The sequence below is a fragment of the Bos taurus genome, chromosome 6 (assembly GCF_002263795.3).
Source record: "Bos taurus isolate L1 Dominette 01449 registration number 42190680 breed Hereford chromosome 6, ARS-UCD2.0, whole genome shotgun sequence".
Taxonomy (NCBI): domain Eukaryota; kingdom Metazoa; phylum Chordata; class Mammalia; order Artiodactyla; family Bovidae; genus Bos; species Bos taurus.
In genome coordinates, this window is record NC_037333.1 from 94,683,867 (window position 1) to 94,709,995 (window position 26,129).

General features: G+C 38.5%; 1 protein-coding gene across 1 annotated transcript in view; it reads right to left on the reverse strand.

Moving 5' to 3' along the window:
- Window positions 1-26,129, reverse strand: part of ANTXR2 (ANTXR cell adhesion molecule 2) — a 177,783-nt gene that overhangs the window by 103,990 nt on the left and 47,664 nt on the right. The window contains exon 11 of the mRNA NM_001076826.1: window positions 10,739-10,817. Coding sequence (NP_001070294.1) covers window positions 10,739-10,817 — 79 coding nt within the window. The remainder of the gene's footprint in view (window positions 1-10,738; window positions 10,818-26,129) is intronic.

Sequence of the window (26,129 nt, forward strand, 5' to 3'; positions counted from 1 at the left end):
AGAATACTGGAGCAGGTAGCCTTTCCCTTCTCCAGGGGATCTTCCCAACCCAGGAATCGAACCCAGGTCTCCCACATTGCAGGCAGATTCTTTACCAGCTGAGCCACAGGGAAGCCCAAGAATACTGGAGTGGGTAGCCTATCCCTTCTCCAGCAGATCTCGCCAACTCAGGAATCGAACCAGGGTCTCCTGCATTGCGGGCAAATTCTTTACCAACTGAGCTATGACACAAAGAAGAATACTTAATTTTTAGCATAGAGATCAATTTTCCAAGAGAACAAGGTGTCTCTTTCAAAGGCTTACTCTCTGATATCCCCAGTAATCATGTTTTGTTTGTGTTTTTATTTTTTTTTAAGAAAAGACTTCAAGGAAGGGAAAATAAATCAATACATTATCTCTGGGTGGGAATTTGGGTCTTCAAAGGTAGGTTTTCAGAGATACACACCCTATCATTCAAAACAAATAAGAAGTACAAGCCCAGAAATCAAGACAAGAGTCACATTTATCCCAAGAGCGGATAGAGAGAGAGCCTGGAGCTGAAAGAACCTACCAATACTCATCTTAAAATGGTCTTGCCTTACAAGTGTTAGTCTGGATGTCTAATTTTAAGCAAGCTGTTTAATTCTTAGGGGACTCTGTTTTCTAATCTATACAATAATAAAGTCAGTTGTTCCCAAAGCATGAAATTATTTGCGGCAAAGTGATAACCAGGATATCTCTCTTAGAAAAGCACTGTGCACATTAACATATTTTTAAAGCTCTGAATGGTTTTGTAGTAGGAAAAAAAAAGTCCAACTTACATCAGCACAAATCAATTTTTGTCTCATAACATTATCAATATCCTACAGAACTAGGATCCCCCAGTATCCATTTGGGGAAATGTTAGAATTGATCAAAAAGCTAAAAGACTTTTGGATGTTGAAGTAACAATTTTTCTTAGTAATTAGAACATTTTATGATGGAATTTGAATTGTAATACATAATAACTTATGCACAAAGAGATAATGATTTTTATGTAGACATGCTTGACTGCTCACTCCCTCAGTCGTGTCTGATTCTTTGCAACCCCATAGAGTGTAGTCTTCCAGGCTCCTCTCTCCATCGAAGTTTCCAGGCAAAAGAATACTGGAATGGGTTGCCATTTCCTACTCCAGGGGATATTCCTGACCTAGGGATTAAACTTAGGTCTCCTGCATTGCTAGGTGGGTTCTTTACCACTGAGCCACCAGAGAAGCCTCTTTATGTAGATAGTTATTTGTAAATAACTGAAGAAGAGAAGGTAGGTTTCAAAAGTATTAGTTTAAGGAGCGTTAGCAAAATATTCTTTGTACAGCTTATCAGAAAAATCTTGAAATGTGAGTCATAGTTTCCCTGTATCATCTGTTAGTATATCACAGTGTAAAAAAAAAAAGAGAGATTACCATACAGTGACTTGGAAACTATCTCCAAACAAATCAGTTTTCAAAAACATTGATTATTAACTGCATTTCAATTTTAATAAATCCACTAAAAATAACTTTTAAAATAATTCTCAGGGCAACATAGACCATAAAACATGCACTGACTTCAGAAATTTTAGAAGAAGATTAACAATCAAGTATATACATGAATAATGAAAGCCATCCTTTGCTTTCTAATTTTGCATCTGGATATAAGAGGGAATAACCATACAAGCTATTTATATAACTCATGTTGCTGCTGCTGCTGCTAAGTCGCTTCAGTTGTGTCCAACTCTGTGCGACCCCATAGACAGCAGCCCACCAGGCTCCCCTGTCCCTGGGATTCTCCAGGCAAGAACACTGGAGTGGGTTGCCATTTCGTTCTCCAATGCATGAAAGTGAAAAGTGAAAGTGAAGGTTGCAAATTAACCAAAACATACAGCACCAAAATATTACCTAGAATCTTTGCCCTGTCCTGTAATCTATTTTCAGAAGACAACAAAAATAAGTATAAAAACTTAACACACACATACAATCTTCATAAAGCTCTATTATTTACTATTAGCTCACTCTTAAGGCACTTGAAAATGCTACTACATGGTATTTACCATAAAACATTAATTTTAAGAAATGAAAAGACATGCAGTCATCTAGCAACTTCTTCATTACAGTTTAATATAATTAAAGTGTAAACTCAAAATGTATTTATTGATGTAGCCTAAACATCTAAGTCAGTGTCTTGCAGATAGAAATTTGTTTGTGTATATGTGTGTGTATCAGTGAGAGAGAGAAGATAAATACATTATAGAAAATGTTCAGGTAATTATCTAAGTTCTGTGTCCTCAAAACCAAAGGAAGTAATTCAGAGCACACATCAAGATTCTTATGAAAGCACTCAAAGGGCATCTTTCTACATGGAATTCCAAACATTCATGAACAAATCATGCAATGATTACACTAAGCTCTGAAATCAAACAAGAATACAACAGGAAAAGAGTGTCAACGGAATACATAGAAAACTATGATATCCTATGGGAGAAATGTTGTCAAATGTGTTAAATTCATGATCCCACCTTTAAGCTCTTACATAAGACACCCCTGATCTGTGACTGTTCATGTATGGAGTGAACACAACGTTCCCCCCAGACCTTTCCCACAGGAGGATCGAGCCACAGTGTCCATGGAAATGGCTCACCATTTGGCTCTGCTCACAAATTCCAAAAGGGTACTATGAACATTTGTTTTCCCCTTTTCTTAGAATTCAAATCCTATGTTCAGAAATAAAGACACGAAACTAGAGGGTGTGAATATGCTACAAGTTTAGTGGTTAGTGTTTTTTTTTTTTCTTCTTCCCACAAATGTGTCATGAGCAGGAAATTCAGAAAATCATACTGACAGAATATAAAGTAGATGGGCTAGCCATGACAGGCAGTCAAAATTCTTGCATTTTCTTTCAAAAATGTCCCTGTGAGGAATACTCACAAAACACTGTGCACATCCAGATGTAAATATCATTTTGTACAATAATATTATCATCTCAACTGATTCTGAAGATTAGTATACAAGAAAACTATGAAAACATACACTTTCCACAGACCTACAGACTTACTCTTGATCATATTTAAGTTAAGCATGGTGGAGAACAGGTCACAGTAAACAAAGAATTGAAAGCAACTGGAACTTGCCATAAACACTTCCCTGGATGCCCCAGTCCCAGACATTAGCTCAGTTAGCTGGATACAAATCCAGGCTTCCACAGTTCCTTTGTTTTGATTTGCCAGAGCCATTATCAGAACATGAAAGACCTCAGCAATGAAAGGGAAATAATTTCATAATTCAGATAACTTTATAAACAAATTAAGAAAAAAGGCCAAACACATAGACTTCAGTTCTATGAGCAGACACTGTGCTGCAAAGTGCAAACTTCAAAGTCAGATGAAACCAGATCTGATTACACAGAGATCTGTATCATAGGGAGAAACTAAAAGCCTCTCACTTCTGTTTAGGTGTGATACTCTTTAAACAGTAGAGAGTTAAAAAGCTGCCAAAGCTATGTTGTGCAAGTCTTCATGAAGCCCACAGGTTAGTTAGAGGGACAACCCTTGAACACACAATCAAAAATGTGAGGAGGATGGAAAGATGGTACCATAGAAACGGGGCAAAGAAGGAACTAGCCTGCACTGGGGTTCTCAGAGGACCTCCTGGGGAAGTATAAGAAAGCCCGGGAAGAAGTGCGGGTCTAACGAGTGGCTTCTTGCAAGCACAAGAAAAGACAACTTTTGGCTGGAAAACAGAATCTGAGGGAACCTGAAGCAACTGAAGAAACTAATGAAACACAAATTTCTGGAAAGCAGGAATCCTCTTTATTACACAGAGAACTGGGTTGTTGGGTTGTTTGGGTTAATACCTAACAAATTTGTTGGACGACCTTCCAAGTAGCCATCTGTTGGATCAATTCTTCCTAACTATAGTTCTGAACAAGTAGCATTTTCAGATGTCTATAAAGACAAGTTAGCCGAGGAGACCAATTAGAGACAGTACCTTGGGGCTTCCCTGGTGGCTCAGATGGTAAGAAATCAGTTTGCAGTGCAGGAGACCCAGGTTTGATCCCTGAGTTGGGAAGATCCCCTGCAGAAATGAATGGCAATCCACTCCAGTATCATTGCCTGGAGAATTCCATGAAGAGAGGAGCCTGGCTGGCCACAGTCCATAGGGTCAAAAAGAGTTGAACACAACTGAGCGACTAACACTAACTAACTCAGGTGTTGGTCAAGGCTGTGAAGCCAAAACTTTTTAAAGTTTCAGTTGGAGACAGAACCCTGAGCTTGATTTGGGGGTAAAAGGAATATATTTTCTAGTTGTCCTGGACGCATTCAGTCTTCGAACTTCACCTGCATCTAACTTCCTTTTCTTTATTCAAAGCAAGCTATAGGGTAACAATGAAAAACTGTACTCTGCCAAACAGATGTGAACTTCTAGTGAACTTCTAGTCATTAAAGAAGTATAAAAACAAATCAGAGTTACTACTGTACTTGCAAAATAACTACAAGAAAAGATGAATCACTCAAAAGTTTCAAAACTTTGTGACTAGCATGTTGCAATTTATCTAGAAAATAATTAATCACAACAACCACATTAGAATAAAACAGAAACAGAAAAGGAGAACTAGATCTCCATAACTCCATTTCCATGAGTTGAGAGCTTGGGAAAGAAAAAAAACAGTCATAAAATAAGTGATGATTTCATTTACTGGATTCTTTTGAAATATTCCATATCAGGCCAAATCAGCTCATCAATTTCATAAGATACCTAGCAAGCTAAAACAAATATTTTACATTACTATACAGCTGGGAAAATTGAAATAAAAATATATTACATGAAATTCAAAGGTTAGTGTACATAGTTGGTTGAACATAGCCATGCCCATTTGTTTATATATCTATAGCTGCCTTTGCGCTAATGGAAGAGTTGGGGAGTGCAACTGTATTGCCACCAAAGCTGAAAATAATTACTATCTGACCTTTTACAAAAAAAAAAAAAAATGCCAACCTTTATCTTACATAAATCAGATCAGGACCTGGTAATGAATGGAAGATTGTGCAACAGGGACAGACAGACAGGTTCAATTCTCAATTCTAGCATTTACTCGACTATGAAACTGAGCAAATAATTTAACCTCCAGACTCTCCAGGCTCCCAGTCTCCCCTTTCTTGGGGGCGGTGAAGGCTGAAATCATTTAATATTCTGTGCATTAAGCTGTGTGTACCCTACTGAGAGTTAGATCCACTTACGAGAGGAAGCACCTTCTACTGTGTTTGCATAGACAGGCACTAAAGATTGGAGGTGGCTCTCTGTGTTCCTAAGTTTTCTCATCTGTAAAATTAAGATCATAATAACAGCCTTCTCTTCAGTGGTGAGAATTACATCATAAAGTGCTGAGCACATGTGCAAGGCTTAGCAGTGTCTGGAATGTATCTCTTGCTAGAAAATACATTCTTAGTGTATTATTCTAAAAGAATCAGAAAAGCAGTGGTTCCAAAGGGGAGAACAAATATCTCTCACTGCATTTTTATAAACAGAGACACATTTAAGAGACCTTCTGAAGAGACAAATGAAGAGAATGGACTCCCTGAGGGCTTCCCTGGCTGTCCAGTAGTTAAGACTCTGTGCTTCCAAAGCAGGGGACATGGGTTTGATCCCTAGTCAGGGAACTAAAGTCCCACATGCTGCCTGTTCATGGCCAAAATTAAAAAGAAAAGAGAAAGAGAGAGAGAGAACAGACAGCCTAAGTCTAAGCCCTCCTCAGACCCTAAACTTAAATCTCTTAAATCTAAACCTTAGTATCCCCACTTCAAATATATAGGTACTGTCATTCATTCCTTTAACAAAGAATTTGGAGCACCTGCCTTGTGTGAGCACCAGGCACCAAAAGGGAGGCAGTGAGCAAGCCCCAGACTGCAGAGAGGCAGAGAAGTAAACAGGAAATTACAGACCAGTGACATAAGTGCCTTAGTAGGACTGAGCCCAGATGCTCCTGGAGAACAGAGGGGATTCTTTATTTGTGGGATTTCCACAAAGGATTAATCAACTGCTAAGGCAATGGTATTTTATTTGGTGTGACTTTCAAATGCCTATGAAGAGCCAAAAACATCATCCTAGAATGAATAAGATTACTAACCTAATTACCAATATCTGAATATTTCAAAACATTCCCTAATTATCATATCCAAATATGCCTGAAAGGCTAGGTATCACATAAATACAATGCCCACTATTTTTTATATCATAGTATTACCCACTGTCCTCTTCTATTCTGAATAGAGATGTAATGCACACATCCACTGGTCCTTTCTCATCAGCTCCAGTCTCACTTTCCATATCGATAAAAGGGTAATATTACTACCATCCACAAGGAGAAGAGGGCAGCAGAGGATAAGATGGTTAGATAGCATTACTGACTCAATGGACATGAATATGAGCAAACTCCAGGAGAGAGTGAAGGACAGGGGAGGCTGGCGTGCTGCAGTCCGTGGGGTTGCAAAGAGTCGGACATGACTTAGTAACAACAAAACCAGACATATTTGAGCTTGAATAAAAATAATGACTAAATCTAATGAGGAAAAAAAGAATCATCCCATGGTTATGTAAGTAAATACTTATGTTGTACATCTTAAACTTATACAGTGCTATATGTCAATTATATAAATAAAACTGGAAAGAAAAAACTCTCTAAACTTTGTCTCCACAGAGTTAAGCTCAACCTCTCATGAACACAGATTTTCTTTCCTTCATTCATTTTTAATATGACAGCTCTGTGTACTAAAGCTGAGGAATCACAGACTTGTAGGATGAACTCTAAGCTCTTTTTTTTCCAGGTTGTTGATAATCTGATCTAAATGTTCTATTTTCAAGCTTTCCTTCCACTGTTTTTACTCCAACCAGAATGATCCTGAGACAGACATGGATCCCAAGACCCTCTGCTGCACAGTGCTGCAATGCTCATACCTAAGCCTCTCCTCCGGAGAAGGCAGTGGCGCCCCACTCCAGTACTCTTGCCTGGAAAATCCCATGGATGGAGGAGCCTGGTGGGCTGCAGTCCATGAGCTCGCTAAGAGTCAGGCATGACTGAACGACTTCACTTTCACTTTTCACTTTCGTGCATTGGAGAAGGAAATGGCAACCCACTCCAGTGTTCTTGCCTGGAGAATCCCAGGGATGGGGGAGCCTGATGGGCTGCCGTCTATGGGGTCGCACAGAGTCGGACACGACTGAAGCGACTTAGCAGCAGCAGCAAGCCTCTCCTCCAACAACAAAATACAAAGAAACTGTAAGGGACTAAAAATACATGTATGCATGCACAGTTAGGGCAAATTTTGGACAAAAGATACAAAGATACCAAAAAACCAAACTGCCACTTCTGAAGAGTTGGAACAAAAGCAGGGTATTGCCCAAGCCTGCTGCACACAACACCACCTAAGGGGTGGGCAACCACCTAAGCCACCCCACTGGCCCAAGCCCTGGACACACCAATACCCTCACCCCATAAAAGGGACAAACTCCCTGCCCAGCAAGCAGGAAAGCAGAGGAACTTCTTGTGTGTTCTCATTCTCCCTTGCTACAACAAGGGCCCCAGTAAAATCTTGCCTGAATTTCTTGTCTAGCCTCTGATCAATTTCTATTGATGAAGGAGGCCAAGAACCCTGGTAGGTAATAATCCTTTTAAAACACTGTCATACAATGTCATCACTGCGGATGGTGACTGTAGCCATGAAATTAGAAGACGATTACTTCTTGGAAGGCAAGCTATGCAAAATGAATGTATTAAAAAGCAAAGACATCACTTTGACAACAAAGGTCCATATAATCAAAGCTATGGTCTTTCCAGTAGGCATGTACAGATGTGAGAGTTGGATCATAAAGAAGGCAGAGTTCCAAAGAATTGATGCTTTTGAACTGTGATGCTGGAGAATACTCTTGAGAGCCCCTTGGACAGCAAGATCAAATCAGTCAATCCTAAAGGAAATCAATCCTGAATATTCTTTGGAAGGACTGACATTGAAGCTGAAGTTCCAATACTCTGGCCACCTGATGTAAACACCCGATTCACTGGAGAAGAACCTGATGCTGGGAGAGATGGAAGGCAGAAGGAGAAGATGGAGACAGAGGATGAGATGATTGGATGGTATCACTGATTCAATGGACATAAACTTGGGCAGATGGTGAGGGATGGGGTAGCCTGCCATGCTGTAGTCCATGGGGTCACAAAGACTCAGAAAGACTTGGCATTGAACAACAACAACCATGTCACCTTCCAATGGCTCCCTGTTTCATTTAGAAGAGAAACTCAAGTCCTTACAATGACTTATAAAACCCACTATGATCTCTCCCCTCCCTCTACTCTCCTCTACTCATCTCAATCCTCCTCCTCCCCTAGCTGCCTTTACCCTACACATTGGCTGCCTGTTCCTCTTTAAGCCAGCCAGGTACAGTCCCACCTTAGGCTCTGTTTTAGCTGCTCCCTCCACATAAACACTGTTCCCTTACATGGTCTTCAGGGCTTACTCCCTCACCTTCCTCAAGTTTTCCCTCAAATCTCTTCTCATTGGAAATGACTGAGATCCCTTGTTTAATATTACAACATGTCCCCACACTCTCTCTCCATCTTTGATACAACTAATGTCCCTTTTTTCTGAAATCACCTTACTGTTAAACCACCTCTAGTCACATTCAGTTCAGTCGCTCAGTCATGTCCAGCTCTTTGCGACCCCATGGACTGCAGCACACCAGGCCTCCCTGTCCATCACCAATTCCTGGAGTTTACTCAAATTCATCTCCATTGAGTCGGTGATGCCATCCAACCATCTCATCCTCTGTTGTCCCCTTCTCCTCCCACCTTCAATCTTTCCCAGAATCAGGGTCTTTTCCAATGAGTCAGTTCTTCACATCAGGTGGCCAAAGTATTGGAGTTTCAGCTTCAGCATCAATCCTTCCAGTGAATGTTCAGGACTGATTTCCTTTAGGATGGACTGGTTGGATCTCCAGGGACTCTCAAGAGTCTTCTCCAACACCACAGTTCAAAAGCATCAATTCTTCAGCGCTCATCTTTCTTTATAGTCCAACTTTCACATCCATACATGACTACTTGAAAAACCATAGCCTTGACTAGACAGACATTGGTTGGCAAAGTAATGTCTCTGCTTTTGAATATGCTGTCTAGGTTAGTCATAACTTTTCTTCCAAGGAGCAAGTGTCTTTTAATTTCATGACTGCAGTCACCATCTGCAGTGATTTTGGAACCTAAAAAAATAGAGTCTATCACTGTTTCCACTCTTTCCCCATCTATTTGCCATGAAGTGATGGGACCAGATGCCATGATCTTGACTCTCCTGAAAACAAGCAAGACCTAGAAAGACTTCCTCTTTCTAGGAAATATACAACCTATAAATTACAAACGGGTAATATAACTTCAGCATCCCTGTACATGGAAACTGTGTCTGGTTATAAGATCCAGATAAAGATCCTATAACCACACTTGAGTGGAAGAGAGGTAAAAAACAAAACAAAACAAAACAAAAACAGCTAGAGGTACAGAATAGGAGGGATGGAGAAAAGAATGCCATTTCAGTGAGGGAACACTGAGAAACCATAAACCACAAATGTTTGTAATCTCAACCACATCCTGAGGGACCAGAAAATATACAAACTGCAACATCCACAAAATCTACAAATTGCAACATGAATTGAAGATGAAAAGGCGGGGTTGGGGTGGGGAGGGCCTAGCTATTTTTAAAATAAAAAAATGAAAACAAGTGTTGAAAAAGAGGTATCCAGGGAATTCAATAATGACCCAAGAGTCCATATGGATGCTGTTTTCCCTGCAATGTTTTCTTACAAGAAGAAATAAACTATCTCTATACAGATAATATTGAGTTGCCTTTTTTTTTTTTTTCTGGAGGAAGGATGTCTCTCAAAGTAAAAGATCAAAATGTAAAACCATCTCATGAAATCATGAGATGTGGGACAATGTTTAGGTTTGGGATTTTGGTCTTTTGAAGGGCAGGAATTTTTTTTTTTTTTTTTTGCTCTGATTTATTTATTTTTTACAAAGAAAACGCAATCATAAGACTAATAGCCATGTTATCAGTTCCTTTTAATGCTTTGTGTTTTCATGTTCAACAATCTAATATCAAGACTTAAACCCCCAAAATTAAGGAAAACATTGTCTTATCAATGGAGTTTACATCTAAAAATACTGCATTTTAGGTCCACTATGATCTATGATACAAACCTATCACCTCAATTAAATTATAACTTCAATATAGTTTTAAGCCAAGATATTATCAAGCTTTCAAAATCAAATTCCTTACTCATGCAAAAATACCAACATTAAAATGGACAAAATAATAAGCTCACTCATTAAGATGCACTAATAATTTCAAAACCATGATAAATGTCTTAGATACTACAATGCAACCTTCATTAAGAGAAGACATTACTTTCTTTATAGTTATTGTTTTAATAAAAAAAATATCTTCATTTGGAAATCATTCTCCTACCTTATTCTGATATGACTTTCCAATTTTATAAATGTCAAAACACAACCTATACTCGCTTAAAATCCCTTTTAAAATGAAACTAAAGGAAAATGCAGAACAGTCTACAAGTGCAAGTGTTTCCTCGAGACGGTCTTCAGTGTCATCCTTGTACTTCACTGTAGTGTGCAGCGACACCGAAAGACCATAAATTATTTCTGCGTAGAGTTATTTTTAAAAGGTAACTTTATGCAAACTGTGACTTACACATTCCGTGGCTGTGACTATTAGTGAACTCGAGATGACAGACTTGCCTTCATTAAAACTCACTGAAACATGAAGAGTTCTGAAAGAAAATGAAGAAACAATAATTAACAATGAATTAAAAAGTAGAGCTTTGTGGGAGATTTTTCTTTCTTTAAATAATTCAAAAGTAACCAGAAAGTCTACTTTAAAAGTCAAGTGTCTGGTCAGTTAGCTTTTTTCTTTCTTAGTTCCAGCCCTTACTCAGTAGCTAGAGGCAAATTCCTTAAGTGATTCAATTGTTTCCAAAAGAGGCACTAATGTAAATAGAAACAGGAAAAATTCCTATAGTCGTCCTTTTAGTTTAAAAATGCTATCTTTCGGACAAAAATTTAATTTAGAAGAATTCCTTAATGCAGAAAAATGCTGAGATTTTTCAGGTTCACAAAAATCTTTTTAAAAAGGAGAAAAATCGTTCCATCCCATTTCGCTTTTCCCTGTCTGTAGATATTACAATTATTATAAGATCTTTGTTTAAGAATATAAAAATAACCAATCATTCAAAGATAAAATACAGAGAAAGTGATAATGAAAGACAGAGATAAGCTGAATGGAAAAAAATAATACATGTAAATATCTGTAGGCATTTGTTGTAAATACCCAAGATTTTAACATATCCTGAAAAAGGCAGAGAAAAGAGAGAATAATTTTTGTCCATTACTGAGAACTACTATAATTAAAATACAGCTCTCATTTTGAAAATATGATTTCAAATTATAATTTAAAATAATTAAAATTTCATTAATTCAGGTTTTATTATAGTAATTCGTTAATTGGGATCAGTTGGTAATTTTTTTTTTCATAGCTTTAAGAAAATGGCAACCCACTCCTGTGTTCTTGTCTGAGAAATCCCATGGACAAAGAAACCTGGTGGGTTAAAGTCCATGGGTTCGCAAAAGCCAGACAGGACTTAGCGACTAAACCACCACAGAAGATAGCAAAGAGGGAATAGTGACAAGGAGATTTTTAAAGGAAACAGCTCTTTTCCAAAAGAGTTTACAAAGTATATTACCTATAATAATCAATATACCAAGAAAACAAAGCTATCCATTCACTAAAGTGAAATAGGCAACATTTTGTTAATCTAGCTTCTATACCACACCATGCCCCAGTGTTCACAAAATATTATAAGGTCCAAGAATTAAGAGCCAGAAACTTTGCCTTAATTACTCTGGATTAGTAGAATCTTATTAAATTTATTAGAGTTCTACTCTAGGCCTTGAATTGTGTGTCAAACACTATTAGTTATAGACAGAATAAAACAGAAGCAATCTCAAGCCACTGGTAAGATTTCCAATAATGATGGCAGAGATGACAAATATTATTCAGTTCCTGCCAGATGCTATCCTGGGCATTTTATGATATTATCTCATTTAATTCTTATAACTCTTAAAGTAAGGAGTTTCACAGTTTTATAGCTGAGGAACATAAGGCCCCAAAATGCTAATTACCTTGTCCAAAGTGGTAAAGACAGGATTCTTACAAATTTCGAGTTCTTTCCATAATACCACTGAGGCTTGAAGAAATGAAAGTTCTTATTGTGTTTTTCTTTTTTATTATTCTCTCAATGTGATATGTAGCTTGGGTTTTTACAGTGCTAGAGTCTCCAGGAAAGATAAAACTAGTAAACTTCTAGCTAAACTCTTCTTCAAAATTCAGGATAACTCCTATTAAAAATATTCCCTGTAAATTATTCCCTTCAAAACATTTTGTTTTTAAAAATATGTTTAACTAAATCCAGAAACAAGCAAGAACTTAGGGTGTTTATGTCAACTTTACTGCACTTCTGTGAACTTCCAACACAGAATGAGAAGTGGCTTATTTAGGAAGGTAAATTTAAAATTACTTGCTTATTCTGCAGAATTGAGTGCCTTGTTTTGTTTTGCTTTTTTGAAGACTAAGCATAGTTGAATCCAAAAATAATGTTTCCTAGATCTTAATTCCTCCACTCTAAAGCACGCACCAGAAAGCATATGACACAGAAGGCATGGTTTTGGTTTTGGGCAAGATTTATTTGAGTCATAACACTGCGTGATTGTTGCAGATAATCTTATTGATTCAACTTTGAAGGGCTCAGTAGACATTGACATAAATTGTTCATAATCTGGCAGGTAGAACTCACCAGACATGAACCAGTTCTCTAATTAACAAAGGAAACATTCAAAACATTTAATGATTATCCAAATGGAATAAAAACAGAAGATATTTTTACAACAAAGTTCACTCTTTTCTATAGTTCCCCATAGCATGCTGATGAGCTCTTGTAGGCAACCAAAACAATTGCGTATTATTCCTAAAATCTGTCCAGTATCATGTGGTTGGTGAAATAAAACTGAGTTAAGTCTCCACAGACATGGAAATCCACCTGATGATTCTTTGGATACATGGATTCAGTTGAAACAATATAACCTTCCCCTTCCTGAGAGCAGTAGTAGCATTATCAAACTATTACCATTAACAACAATATTAATAATGATGGCATTTGTCAATTCCTTACTATGAACCTGAGAGAGTTAATTCTTAGGTAGGTTGATAAGGAGTCTGGGGCCCTCAAGGAGGAGAAAGGGGTCCAAAGCCATTGGGGAGGAGAAAGGGGTCTGGAGTTCTCCAGGAGGAGAAGAGGACAAATCGGTTTTTTCTACATTCCTTCATCTTAGTCACATAAAATGTTTTTTTCTTTAAGCCCAGAGTTAATGGCTCAAGGGTATGTTTTTCCTTAAGCTCTGTACTAAGGATTATATAACAATAATTACTAAGGATGTATCTTGCTCAACGACATGCTTCTCCCTTTTAACAAGGACCTTCTGACTAATCTTGTTATCTTTAGATGTATGCTGTGGAAGAGGGTCAAGATCTATGCTGTGGGAGTGGGTCTGGTAAAAGTATGTAAGACCTCCATTAGACTAGCAAGGGGGGCACTCTCCATCCCCCTTCCGATATATATGTCAGAGGCTTTCTATATACCTTTTTATACTTTAATAAAACTCTGCTATACAAAAGCTCTTGAGTGATCAAGCCTCGTCCCTGGCCCCGAAGCTAAATCTTCGGAGATCGTGAATCTGACATTGTTCACCATAAGCTGTCAAACCCAATGCATTACGCATCTTCTCATTTAATTCTCACAACAATCCACTGAGGGAGGCTATACTATTATCTGCATTTTCCAAATAAGGAACATAAAGCTTAAAAAGGTAACCTGCCCCAAACTGGACTTCTCTTGACTCTGTAGTCAAAGGCTCTCACTTCTATTGCACATTACCTTAATCCTCGATAAATGCTTTAGGGTCTGATATCTAATTTTTGTTCACTGGCAAAACTGTCACTCCTCCAACTTTTTACAACATTCATGTTATTGCTCGTGGTTAATTACATTGGCATTTACTATACAATGAAGAGGGAAATGGCAACCCACTCCAGTATTCTTGCCTAGAGAATCCCATGGACAGAGGAGCCTGGGAGGGCTATAGTACATGTGGTCACAAAGAGTCAGACATGACTGAGCAACTAACTGTTACTATATAAAATACTTATTTGTGAATATATCTGTATATTTTTATATGGATATATATTTGCTGGTAGTTTTTTCAGAAACGTTGCAAGCCTTAAAAACATACTCTAAAAGTTATTTCTGCTTTTACATTTTGTTGTTTCTTTAGAAAAATATTTTGAGATTATTGGTATGATAATGGCACTGTGTGGATCACAATAAACTGTGGAAAATTCTGAAAGAGATGGGAATACCAGACCACCTGATCTGCCTCTTGAGAAACCTGTATGCAGGTCAGGAAGCAACAGTTAGAACTGGACATGGAACAACAGACTGGTTCCAAATAGGAAAAGGAGTTCATCAAGGCTGTATATTGTCACCCTGCTTATTTAACTTATATGCAGAGTACATCATGAGAAACACTGGGCTGGAAGAAACACAAGCTGGAATCAAGATTGCCGGGAGAAATATCAATAACCTCAGATATGCAGATGACACCACCCTTATGGCAGAAAGTGAAGAGGAACTCAAAAGCCTCTTGATGAAGGTGAAAGTGGACAGTGAAAAAGTTGGCTTAAAGCTCAACATTCAGAAAACGAAGATCATGGCATCCGGTCCCACCACTTCATGTGAAATAGATGGGGAAACAGTGGAAACAGTGTCAGACTTTATTTTTCTGGGCTCCAAAATCACTACAGATGGTGACTGCAGCCATGAAATTAAAAGACGCTTACTCCTTGGAAGGAAGGTTATGACCAACCTAGATAGCATATTCAAAAGCAGAGACATTACTTTGCCAACAAAGGTTCGTCTAGTCAAGGCTATGGTTTTTCCTGTGGTCATGTATGGATGTGAGAGTTGGACTGTGAAGAAGGCTGAGCGCCAAAGAATTGATGCTTTTGAACTGTGGTGTTGGAGAAGACTCTTGAGAGTCCCTTGGACTGCAAGGAGATCCAACCAGTCCATTCTGAAGGAGATCAGCCCTGGGATTTCTTTGGAAGGAATGATGCTAAAGCTGAAACTCAGTACTTTGGCCACCTCATGCGAAGAGTTGACTCATTGGAAAAGACTGTGATGCTGGGAGGGATTGGGGGCAGGAGGAGAAGGGGACGACAGAGGATGAGATGGCTGGATGGCATCACTGACTCGATGGACATGAGTCTGAGTGAACTCTGGGAGTTGGTTATGGACAGGGAGGCCTGGCCTGCTGCAATTCATGGGGTCGCAAAGAGTCGGACACGACTGAGCAACTGATCTGATCTAATTGGATCTGAATGGCACTGTTTGATCAAACCAGTCAAATCTAAAGGAAATCAGTCTTGAATATTCATTGGAAGGACTGATGCTAAAGCTGAAACTCCAATATTTTGGCCACCTGATATGAAGAACTGACTTATTGGAAAAGACCATGATGCTGGGAAAGATTGAAGGCAGAAGGAGAAGGGGACGACAGAGGATGAGATGGTCGGATGGCATCATCAACTCGATGGACATGAGTTTGAGCAAGCTTCAGGAGCTGGTGATGGACAGGGAAGCCTGGAGTGCTGCAGTCCATGGGGTCGCAAAGAGTCGGACGTGACTGAGCGACTGAACTGAATGGCACTGTTATGAGTTGGTACCTTTGTCCAAAGCTCTGCCCCTCCATTGATGGCACACAGATTGATAAAGCCACCTCATCCTTTAACTTGCCCTTTCTTTGCCCTGAGACTCCAATATATGCATATCATGTTTTGTCATATTTTATGTAATTCTGCTAGAATTTATGGATTTCTCATTCTGATCGCTATATAACCTCTGTTGCTGGTTAGTAATGTTTAGAACAGTAGAACTCATACTCTCAGTTACAGAAACTTAATTATGGACAAAAATGTATTAAAGTCATTGTTTTTATGTAATTCCACACATCAGTGAGAGGTGAGTCAAGAATTTATCTTTATTTGTCCCAAGAATAAAATAAAATTGTAAAAGAGGATAGATTCTGCCCACATGTTGGGGAATCAGGAGTTCTAGGTTTGAACCCTAGTCACTATACTCTCAATCTTGCATTCCTTAATCTGTAAAATGGGGATACTTGTACCTACTTCAGAGTTTGGGGGAAAAAAGCTTGATAAAATAATGTCCTCAAAATGTCCAACACAGTGCTTAGAACACAGCAGATACTCTATACATTACTGTAACATCAGACTACTTGTCAAAAAAATTATTCAGAATATCAAGATACTTTTATACCAAGCTAAAAAGCAACATAGATAATACTGAAGAATGTATTGCAGCAATGAGATAATTGCCCAATACTTTTTTGTTTAAAGAATTTCTCTTCCCCTTACTTCCATATAGAGAAAGCTAAATTGTTCGAAAAATGCCTAGAATATAATATCACGCAAGTTTATTTAAAGAAAATTTTCAGAGCTATTTCCTTCCTGTTACAAAATGTTATCTTGACAAAACCCAACATTACAACTGTGTTGACTGTGTGCTTGAACTTAACACTTAAAACTACACTGCAAATTGGTTTCTGAATGTCTGCCAATAAGTTCAACCAATCGCTCAACCAGTCTATTGTTCTAATATTTATAAATTACCTACAACAGGCCAAGCAAGGCTGTGCTTGGTAATAGGGCTGCAAAAACAAGTAAAACACAGAATTACAATGTAACTGAAAAAAAGTCACATAAAACAATTACAATAGAATGTGATATTAACTAAAATAGGTACCAGCAGAAAGGTACTAGAGCACAATGTATGAAATACAAGTAACTCAGCCTTGCATGAGGGCATCAACAAAGGTTTCCTGCAGGAAGTCATCTCTATGATGAATCCTGAAGAATGATCAAGAATTAGTTGGAAACGAGATTAGAAAGGAATCTAAGAAGACGGAGCACTATTTGACAATCTAGAAGATAAGAAAGGCACAGAATAGTCAAGGAACTAAAAAGTCATTCAATATGGCAGCAACACAGAATATGACAGTGAGAATATATGGTTTGAAGCTGAAAAGGAGAATAGGATAAGGATCATGAAGAACCCAGGATGCTATATTTAGATGTTTGGGATTAGTCTTATGAACTTCTAAGACAGGTAGAAATCTGGTCATAATTGTGTTTTACAAATATCACATGTGTTGCATCGTAACGGTTGGAAGAGTAATAATTTCTACAGTAGAAGACCAGTTAAGAAAGTCATGGTGTATTCCACTCTTGGAAGGAATGTAAATTGGTGCAGCTACTTTGAAAAACAGTATGGAGGTTTTTTAAAAAGTTAAGAATGGAACTACCATAAAATCCAGTTATTCCACTTCTGGGTATTTATCTAAAGAATGCAAAAACACTAACTCAAAAGATTTATGTACCTTGATGTTAACTGCAGCATTATTTAGAATTGCCAATATATGGAAGCAACCTAAGCGTCCACTGATCGATGAATGGCTAAAGATGTACAGTGTACATGTACAATGGAATAGTATTTAGCCTAAAGGAGACAGAATCTTGCTATCGTGATAACATGGATGGATCTTGAGAGTACTAAGTGAAATACATCAGATGGAGAAAAACAAGTATGTATGATTTCACTCATATGTGGAATATAAAAGCAAGCAAACAAAACAAAAGCAGCACATAGATACAGAGAACAGACTGATGACTCCCAGAGAAGAGGGGGTGAAATGGATAAATGGAGTTACTTCGGATGGAAACTAGGCTTCTGGTGGTAAACACGCTGTAGTGTATACAGAAGTCAAAAGTTAACATTGCACACATGAAGCATATATAATATTATAAACCAATGTTATCTTAATTAAAAAAAAATTTTTTTAAGAATTTCTTAGTACATTTCAAATAAAAACCAAAGTAGAATTGAGTCAAATAGTGTCAATGTGGGTAGGGCAAAAATGAAAACTGAGAGATATTAAGGAGTTAAAAATAGAAAGGACTTGGACATTTATAGGATGCAGGAAGTGAGGAAGAAGGGAGTAGTTAAAGATGACTTCAGAGTTTCTGTCTTGCACAGGAAGGTGGGTAATCCTGAATAGGAATCATGAAAGGAATAGGTTTGAATGGAAGTACATGAGTTTAATTTGGGAACTTCAGGTTTAAGGTGCCTAGGGGAAATACAAGTGAGTGAGTTGACATCTGGATAGTAGACACCTGAATAATTGGCTTAAAGCTAAGGGAAAGATCTTGTTTGGAGATTGGGAGCTCATCAGCACTAAAAGGAAGCCTTCGAGAAGGCGAGTTTATGGGTTAGGAATCCAGTCATGGTGAAAACTGACAAGGAACCACAAGAAGAGGAAGCACAGGTGACATCAGAGAAGAAACAGCCAGGGAGGCTGGACTACGAAGTTGGGAAAGATAAGGGAGAACTTTCTGAGACAGGACTGGCCCACCATGCAGATAATTCTGGGTGTTAAGGGAAGGTGGGGCTCAGAACCCACGACTCTTTCAACTTTGTTTTCTACAAATTGGTGCTACATTGTTTAGAATTGTATACAAATGTTCATTTTCTCTTTGCTCCATCCTCAGAATATTTTTTTTTCCTCAGAATATTTTTAAGTAGAAGGATAGAAGAAACCTAAACATCTTAACAAAAAGACTGTTGGAAGTGCGTTTTAATGTCAATTGCTTCTCAAATTAATAGCAATAAAACTAAATTCAAATGTACTAAATGTTTTCCACATGACAAATTATTCAATAGTATTGGGATATTTAATGAAGTAAATAAAATTCAAGGTACTAACAGTCACAGTGCTTTTATTTAATGTTAAAGATGTATGAAAATTCCAAAACAGGAGAACAGCTCAGTGCCATATGTTATGGTTACTCTGATCTGACAAATTTCATACTCCATGAAATATGGTTGACAATCCACAGTAACCTATTTGCAAAGTATTCATTTGCTGTTTACTTTATGCATAACCAATAAAAGACTGCCATTTTATGATCCATTAAAAAAGATGAAAAAATTAAATAAAATTGTGAAAGACATTTGCTGAAATAAATAATTTACCTCCAATTTGCATATACTGAAAATTAAACTGGTAACTACTCAAAAAGTTATTTAAATTATGTCAACTGAAGATATTTTGAAACCAAGTGCTACTATTTAATACTCTGAAGAGTTTCTTAAAAGTTAGCTTTATGCATAATAAATTATGAGTTGAAAGTCAAATTTCATATTTGTGAATAAAGATTCAATTTCTAGTTATGAATATAGATGTAAATTAATGTTTCATCTAAGAATATTTTCTTCAAAGGGTAAAAGGATAAAATCATTAAATAAAATAATTTCTTTTTGAGATACTCAATATAGTTATATAAAACTGAAACAAATACACTGCAGTCAGGAAGACTGCTAGATTTTAGAAGAAAAAAATGCTTTATCAGAGAAGTACTGGATCACATCTAAAGTTGTATTGGAAATGTTTTCAGTATTACACTGAAAATAACCCCTTTTTAACTGCACTGTGTATTTTTCAAAAGTGTTCAAATGATGCTTGGAAAAGATCACTCGATTTTTAGTGTCTTTCATCCAAAAACGTCATATGTCTTAATAACAGTAAAATCTTTAATAATATAACATTTAGAAATAGATCTATAAGAGGATTTAAATACATATTTACTTGCCCAGAGGCTTAGTTGGTAAAGAATCTGCCTGCAATGCAGGAGACCTGGGTTCGATCCCTGGGTCAGGAAGATCCCTTGGAGAAGGAAATGGCAACCTACTCCAACATTTTTGCCTAGAGAATCCCATGGACAGAGGAGTCTGGCAGGCTACAGTCCATGGGGTTGAAAGAGTTGGACACGACTTGGCGACTGAACTACCACATCTTCCGTATCATCTCATGGCTGTCCCTCCTGGAACACTTTTAGTTACCAAAACACTCACTAAATGTTCTAATTTCTACAGATCTCTTCCTTATACTGAGCTGAAATGTGCCTCCCTTTACCTTTCATTCTTCTCTTGTTCTTGGAGCAATACAGAATAAATCAAATCTATCTTTCACACAACAGACCTGAAGTTTGAAGGAAGCTGAGGTGTCACATCTAGATTATGTCTTTTTCAGTATTTTAACTGCATCCTATTTAACATTTTAACACTTGACCACATTCTATTAGCCACCCCTGAATGTACGTGAATTAATTATTGTTTCTCTTAAAAGGTAATTTCCAGAACTGAAAATCATATTTAGGATCAAGATTCAATGCAGATTAGGTGAATTTATCACATTTACAGGGCTTCCCTATGGCTCTGGCTGCCAATGCAGGAGACACGGGTCGATCCCTGGGTTGGGAAGATCCCCTAAGGAAATGGGAACTCACTCCAGTATTCTTGCCTTGGAAATCCCCTGGGCAGAGGACATTGGCTGGTTACAGTTCATGGGGTCACTAAAGAATCAAACATGACTTAGTGACTAAAAACAACAACATATATACAAAAATGTACAACATTTGGCCACCCTGTGGCCTAATGGTCTTGGAATGAGTGGCTGAGTTCCCCTCCAGACATTCACCCCAGCACAAGAGGCTGTCAAGGCTGTAGCTTGGTGTCTCTGGCAGGCCAATGTCCTGGCAACTGAAAGGAAACCCAATGATGGACACATTCACATCTAGAATGTCTGCTATGGGGCCTAAGTGCTGTGGATGCTTCTGGGCATGCTCCATCCGCTGGTCCCCTACTATAAGGAGTTCATCTCAGGCCATGGCTTTGCTCAGAAGCAGCTTGTTATTTGGAAGCACTCAACCACGGCCTTCCCTGGTGGCTCAGCCGGTAAAGATTCCTCCTGCAATGCAGGAGACATGGGTTCAATCCCTGGGTCGGGAAGATGCCCTGGAGAAGGGAATGGCAACCCCCTCCAGTATTCTTGCCTGGAGAATCCCATGGACAGAGGCACCTGGAGGGCTACAGTCCACGCGGTCGCAAAGAGTTGAACACGACTGAAGTGATTCAGTACACTACTGAGAACAACCATGGCCAAGGTGGCTAGGCTCACAGGTCACACAATTCAGGTCTTCGGTCCAACCATGAGCTCAGCAGGGGCCCTGCAGCTATGGCACGGCTCTGATTGGACCCTGAACAAGGGGGGAAGTGGGAAACCAGTGCAGCAAAGCAGCCTCATCCAGCATGTCACCTGCTGAGGATCAATTCATCACCTCAGTTTTTGAGTGCTTTTTAAAGAGTTTTTCTGATTAAAAAATTGTGTCAAGTCTCCTTCTCAAAAAAAAAAAAAAAAAAAAAAACCTGACAAGATGAAATTCACCTAACCATACAAATATATTAAAACTGTTCATGTGAGAAGCTAGGCTAAAGGCAGAATTTGTCAAACCAGGAAAGGGAAATGGAATCAATTTTATTCCAGGCAAAATTCATTATACTGAAAAAAATAACAACACTGAAGAAAATAAGATTCTATCACCAAGTCAGGCTCTAACCCCAAGTCTGCCACACATGCATCTCCATGATCCTTCAGTATCAGCTGCTTCAAATTTTCCACATACACTTGATGTCCCACCTCCTCTTACTCAAAACACTCTGTCAACTGTCTTTCCACACAGCCTTTTAAGAGGACTAATACTATCAGTTTCATCTGATTGAGATATTTATTTCATATTTGCCAGAAGACTCTGGCCAATGTTTTTGAAAGCACATTTAACTATACCATATGCCTCCTTAAATCATCTCTATCAAACAAGCTGTAGGATAAGGCTCTGGTTCATTCTGTTCTGGTTTTCTTTCTTCACAATGTGTTTATGTATATTTACCCAACTTGCTCTGTTCTTCCTGCCAAATTACAGGTTTGAGATCTCAACTAGTGCAGAGCAGCTGTGCTACTGTTGGTGTCTCACCAAACGAGGGTCAGCAAATGAGCCCGTTTCGCGAGAATGGGGACACCTGCACATTCCACTCGAAAGGCGACTGCCCTCGAAAGGGTGGGATCCGCAGGGCTTCACAGAGTCCTTCCTACTTAAGACGTTTTGGTACAAATAAACCACTGGCAGAAACTACCTTCCAATCTGTACATCTTTCTGGGTAAGACAATATGTTTAACCATAGGACATTTTTTAAAATTAAATTGTGTCCAATGGGAAAAAAAAAATAGAAAAGAACTACCTCCTTTACATTCTTTCTGTTTAATGACTAAGAATCTGTGCATTTTGGTGTAAAATTCTCTACCAAACAAAGAAATGTAATACACAGATATCCCCTCAAAGAAAGGACTCCAAAGATCCATTCCAGCAATACTAAGCAATGATATACCCGGAAAAGATTGGCCCAGATAGCTTTAACTTTTGGTTTCTCCCTGACATGCTGCTGTACATGCATGCAAAGTCACATCAGTTGCAACCCCATGGACTGTAAGCCCACCAGGCTACTCTATGCACAGGATTCTCTATGACATCAATTTCCAAATGCAAACTTATGTCCTAGCTACCCTGCTGCATTCTTAATTCCCATCTCCAAGAAAACATCTTCATATGAAGCCTCTTTCAAACCAAAATTCATGAGCCCTGGATTTTTAAAGGGATCATCCTCAAAGAAAATGTATTTCAGGAAGTAACATAAAGATAAGAAAGGGACTGAGCGAGCACTCTAATGAGATGAGGCACATGTCTGTGGCTCCAGCTCTGAGACTGTGCATCTGGCTTTGAGGCTGTCTGTCTAGGGTTACTTCACCAGCATGTTGTTAATTATTTAAGTGAGAGAACAGGGGGAACCATCACCACATCTGTCACCCTCACACAGGAAAAACCTTCATTCATTGTTAGGCCAGATGTGTTTATTTGAAACACAGACTAACTAGCGACTTAATGGGTTTGAATCCTTAGCCAAAAGCTAATTAGACAAACACAGTAAAGCATCAGTCACCTTACAAGGCTAAACTGTTTCAGTGGTGTTGATTTTAATCCAATCTCATAAGAGGCCTCATCACCTACAAAAATATCTGAAGGAAATGCAAGGCAGAGGAAAGGTCCAAATGACTTGCAAAGTACTCAGTGGAACATATAATGATGTCGCCAAATGTCCAACACAGTAACAAACAAAATCTTCTCCAATTTTGCCTCAGTGGTATCATGTACTTGATACAAAAAAGAGGAAAGCAAAATTATTTTAGACAGATCTCCTTCCAAAACACTCTCAGCTAGCTTATAGGTGAAATAGTAACATCCAAAAGCCAAACAAAGGATGATTTCTTGTGCCTGATATTGTTTAAAAATCATATAAGACATAATAAATATCAGGCACGAGAAACCATCATTTGTCTGGTTTTTGACGTTAATATTTCACCCACCAGCAAGCTGAGAAGAGGATTTGTCTACAAATCACTAAAAAATTCAAGCGGTATGTGTGGCAGCCTATTCAAAAGGGGACTGTGCCCCAAGGCAAGTTCTACAGAAAACGAATTCAGTGTTGGACAGAACAGGCATATTGCATTTTATAAGTACTTTGGAGAAGAAAGTAAGCTGTCTTACCTTACTAGTCATTACTATGAAAAATCCAACTTAGTTTTCTGCTCTCTTAAATGGGATGACCCCCAAAACAGAATTCTGACCATCTTTCTCCTACTTAAAATACCCAGTAACCAAATGCACCATTTTAGTCTATATATAAATAATGAATCAAAACGTTTGAGAAACATGTAACAAATATTTCACAAATTTATTATGTGTCCAGAATCATGTCCACCAAGAAACAAAACAAATTCATTCCAGCAGGAAGGAGACACAATAACAAACAAACAAATGCTTTGGAGAAAAAGTAAACCAAGAAAAGGAAATAGAGAGTGTTAGACTCAAAGGAGGGAGTAGACTTTATGTATGATTAAATAGGGTAACTGGGAAGGGCTTACTGAGAAGATGATATATAAACAAAACTTGAAGAAGTTGAGCAAGTGAGACAAGAGGGGAGGAGTCTCTTAAGCAGAGAGAACAGCAAGTGTAAAAGATGCTGGAGTGGGAGTAAGCTCACATGGTTAATGAAGAGCAAACAGGCCAGGGTGCCCATAACAAAGGGGCAAAAGAGGATAAGTCAGAGATGCAGCAAGGGCCAGATCCTGTAGAACCTTGTAGAACACTGACTGCAGTGATTAGACTTTCAGTATAATGGAGAACTCATTATCAAGGATAAATGAAGGGGTGATATAAATTGATCTGTCTTAATAGAATCACTGTTGCCAAAGACAGAAGCAGAAAGAGTATCTGAGAGGCTAATAACCTAACCAAGAACTGACAGTGGCTTGGTTTAGGATGTATCAGTGGAGGTGGTGGGGAAGGACTGGATTCTGAATATATTTTGAAATCAGAGCTGAGATTTGCTGATGGCCTACATCAGTTCAGTTCAGTTCAGTCGCTCAGTCATGTCCGACTCTTTGCGACCCCATGAATTGCAGCACGCCAGGCCTCCCTGTCCATCACCAACTCCCGGAGTTCACTCAGACTCACATCCATAGAGTCAGTGATGCCATCCAGCCATCTCATCCTCTGTCATCCCCTTCTCCTCCTGCCCCCAATCCCTCCCAGCATCAGAGTCTTTTCCAATGAGTCAACACTTCGCATGAGGTGGCCAAAGTACTGGAGTTTCAGCTTTAGCATCATTCCTTCCAAAGAAATCCCAGGGCTGATCTCCTTCAGAGTGGACTGGTTGGATCTCCTTGCAGTCCAAGGGACTCTCAAGAGTCTTCTCCAAAGAAATCAATAATGACTCAAAGTTTTTTTTTTACCTGAACAACAAAAAGGATGGAGCTGCCAATGACTAAGATAGAGAAGACAGCTCTGAAAGCAGACTGGGGGAACAATCAGGGGAATCAATATGGAGTCAGAGATTCAATAAAATAAGACCAAACTTTAAGTCAATAGATTTACTATTGTTAATACAGGACAGTATTGTTCAGAAAGACATTGAGCCCCACTGTGCCCCTGGGGTAAAGATGGCTCAATGTAAAATGGACAGGCCTTAAATCCCAAAGCAGTCTAATTTGATATAAGCACGTTACCAATACTGCTAAATTATTATATGACAAAGAAAACAAATACTTTTTTATAGAAAGAATAAAGATTCTGATAGTCTTGCTTTTATAAGTTATACAGCCCTTTATAACCAATTTAAAATAGAAAGTTGATACCACTCCAGTTCACTCAGTTGACCAGAACCAATGTCCAATAGATATCCTGCATATTTAAGCACCCACATAATTCAAGTGCTCAAGTCAACTTCAAACTGCTAAAATAATTTTCTTACGTTCCACAAAGGAAAATATAATCCTCCCTCTCTGAACTGTATCCTATTCATTATCCTAAATGTTGAAGAAGACTCTTGAGAGTCCCTCGGACTGCAAGGAGACCCAACCAGTCCATTCTAAAGGAGATCAGCCCTGGGATTTCTTTGGAAGGAATGATGCTAAAGCTGAAACTCCAGTACTTTGGCCACCTCATGTGAAGAGTTGACTCACTGGAAAAGACTCTGATGCTGGGAGGGATTGAGGGCAGGAAGAGAAGAGGACGACAGAGAATGAGATGGCCAGATGGCATCGCTGACTCGATGGACGTGAGTCTGAGTGAACTCCGAGAGTTGGTGATGGACAGGGAGGCCTGGCGTGCTGCAATTCATGGGGTCTCAAAGGGTCGGACACGACTGAGCTACTGAACTGAACTGAACTGTTGAACAAGAGAACATGTGAACTATTCACAGTCATTTTCTGCACAATAAAGAGAGCAGGGGGAAAAGTCACAGATGAAAATATTAAGATACTGATAAAATTATCTGTTTATTTTAGGTGACTAAAATAATAGCCCTTCCTCTAAACTAAATAGCTTTTAGTTTATCCAGGTATCATGGTTTATTGCCATACCAAAGAACATATGAATATAGACCTTAACA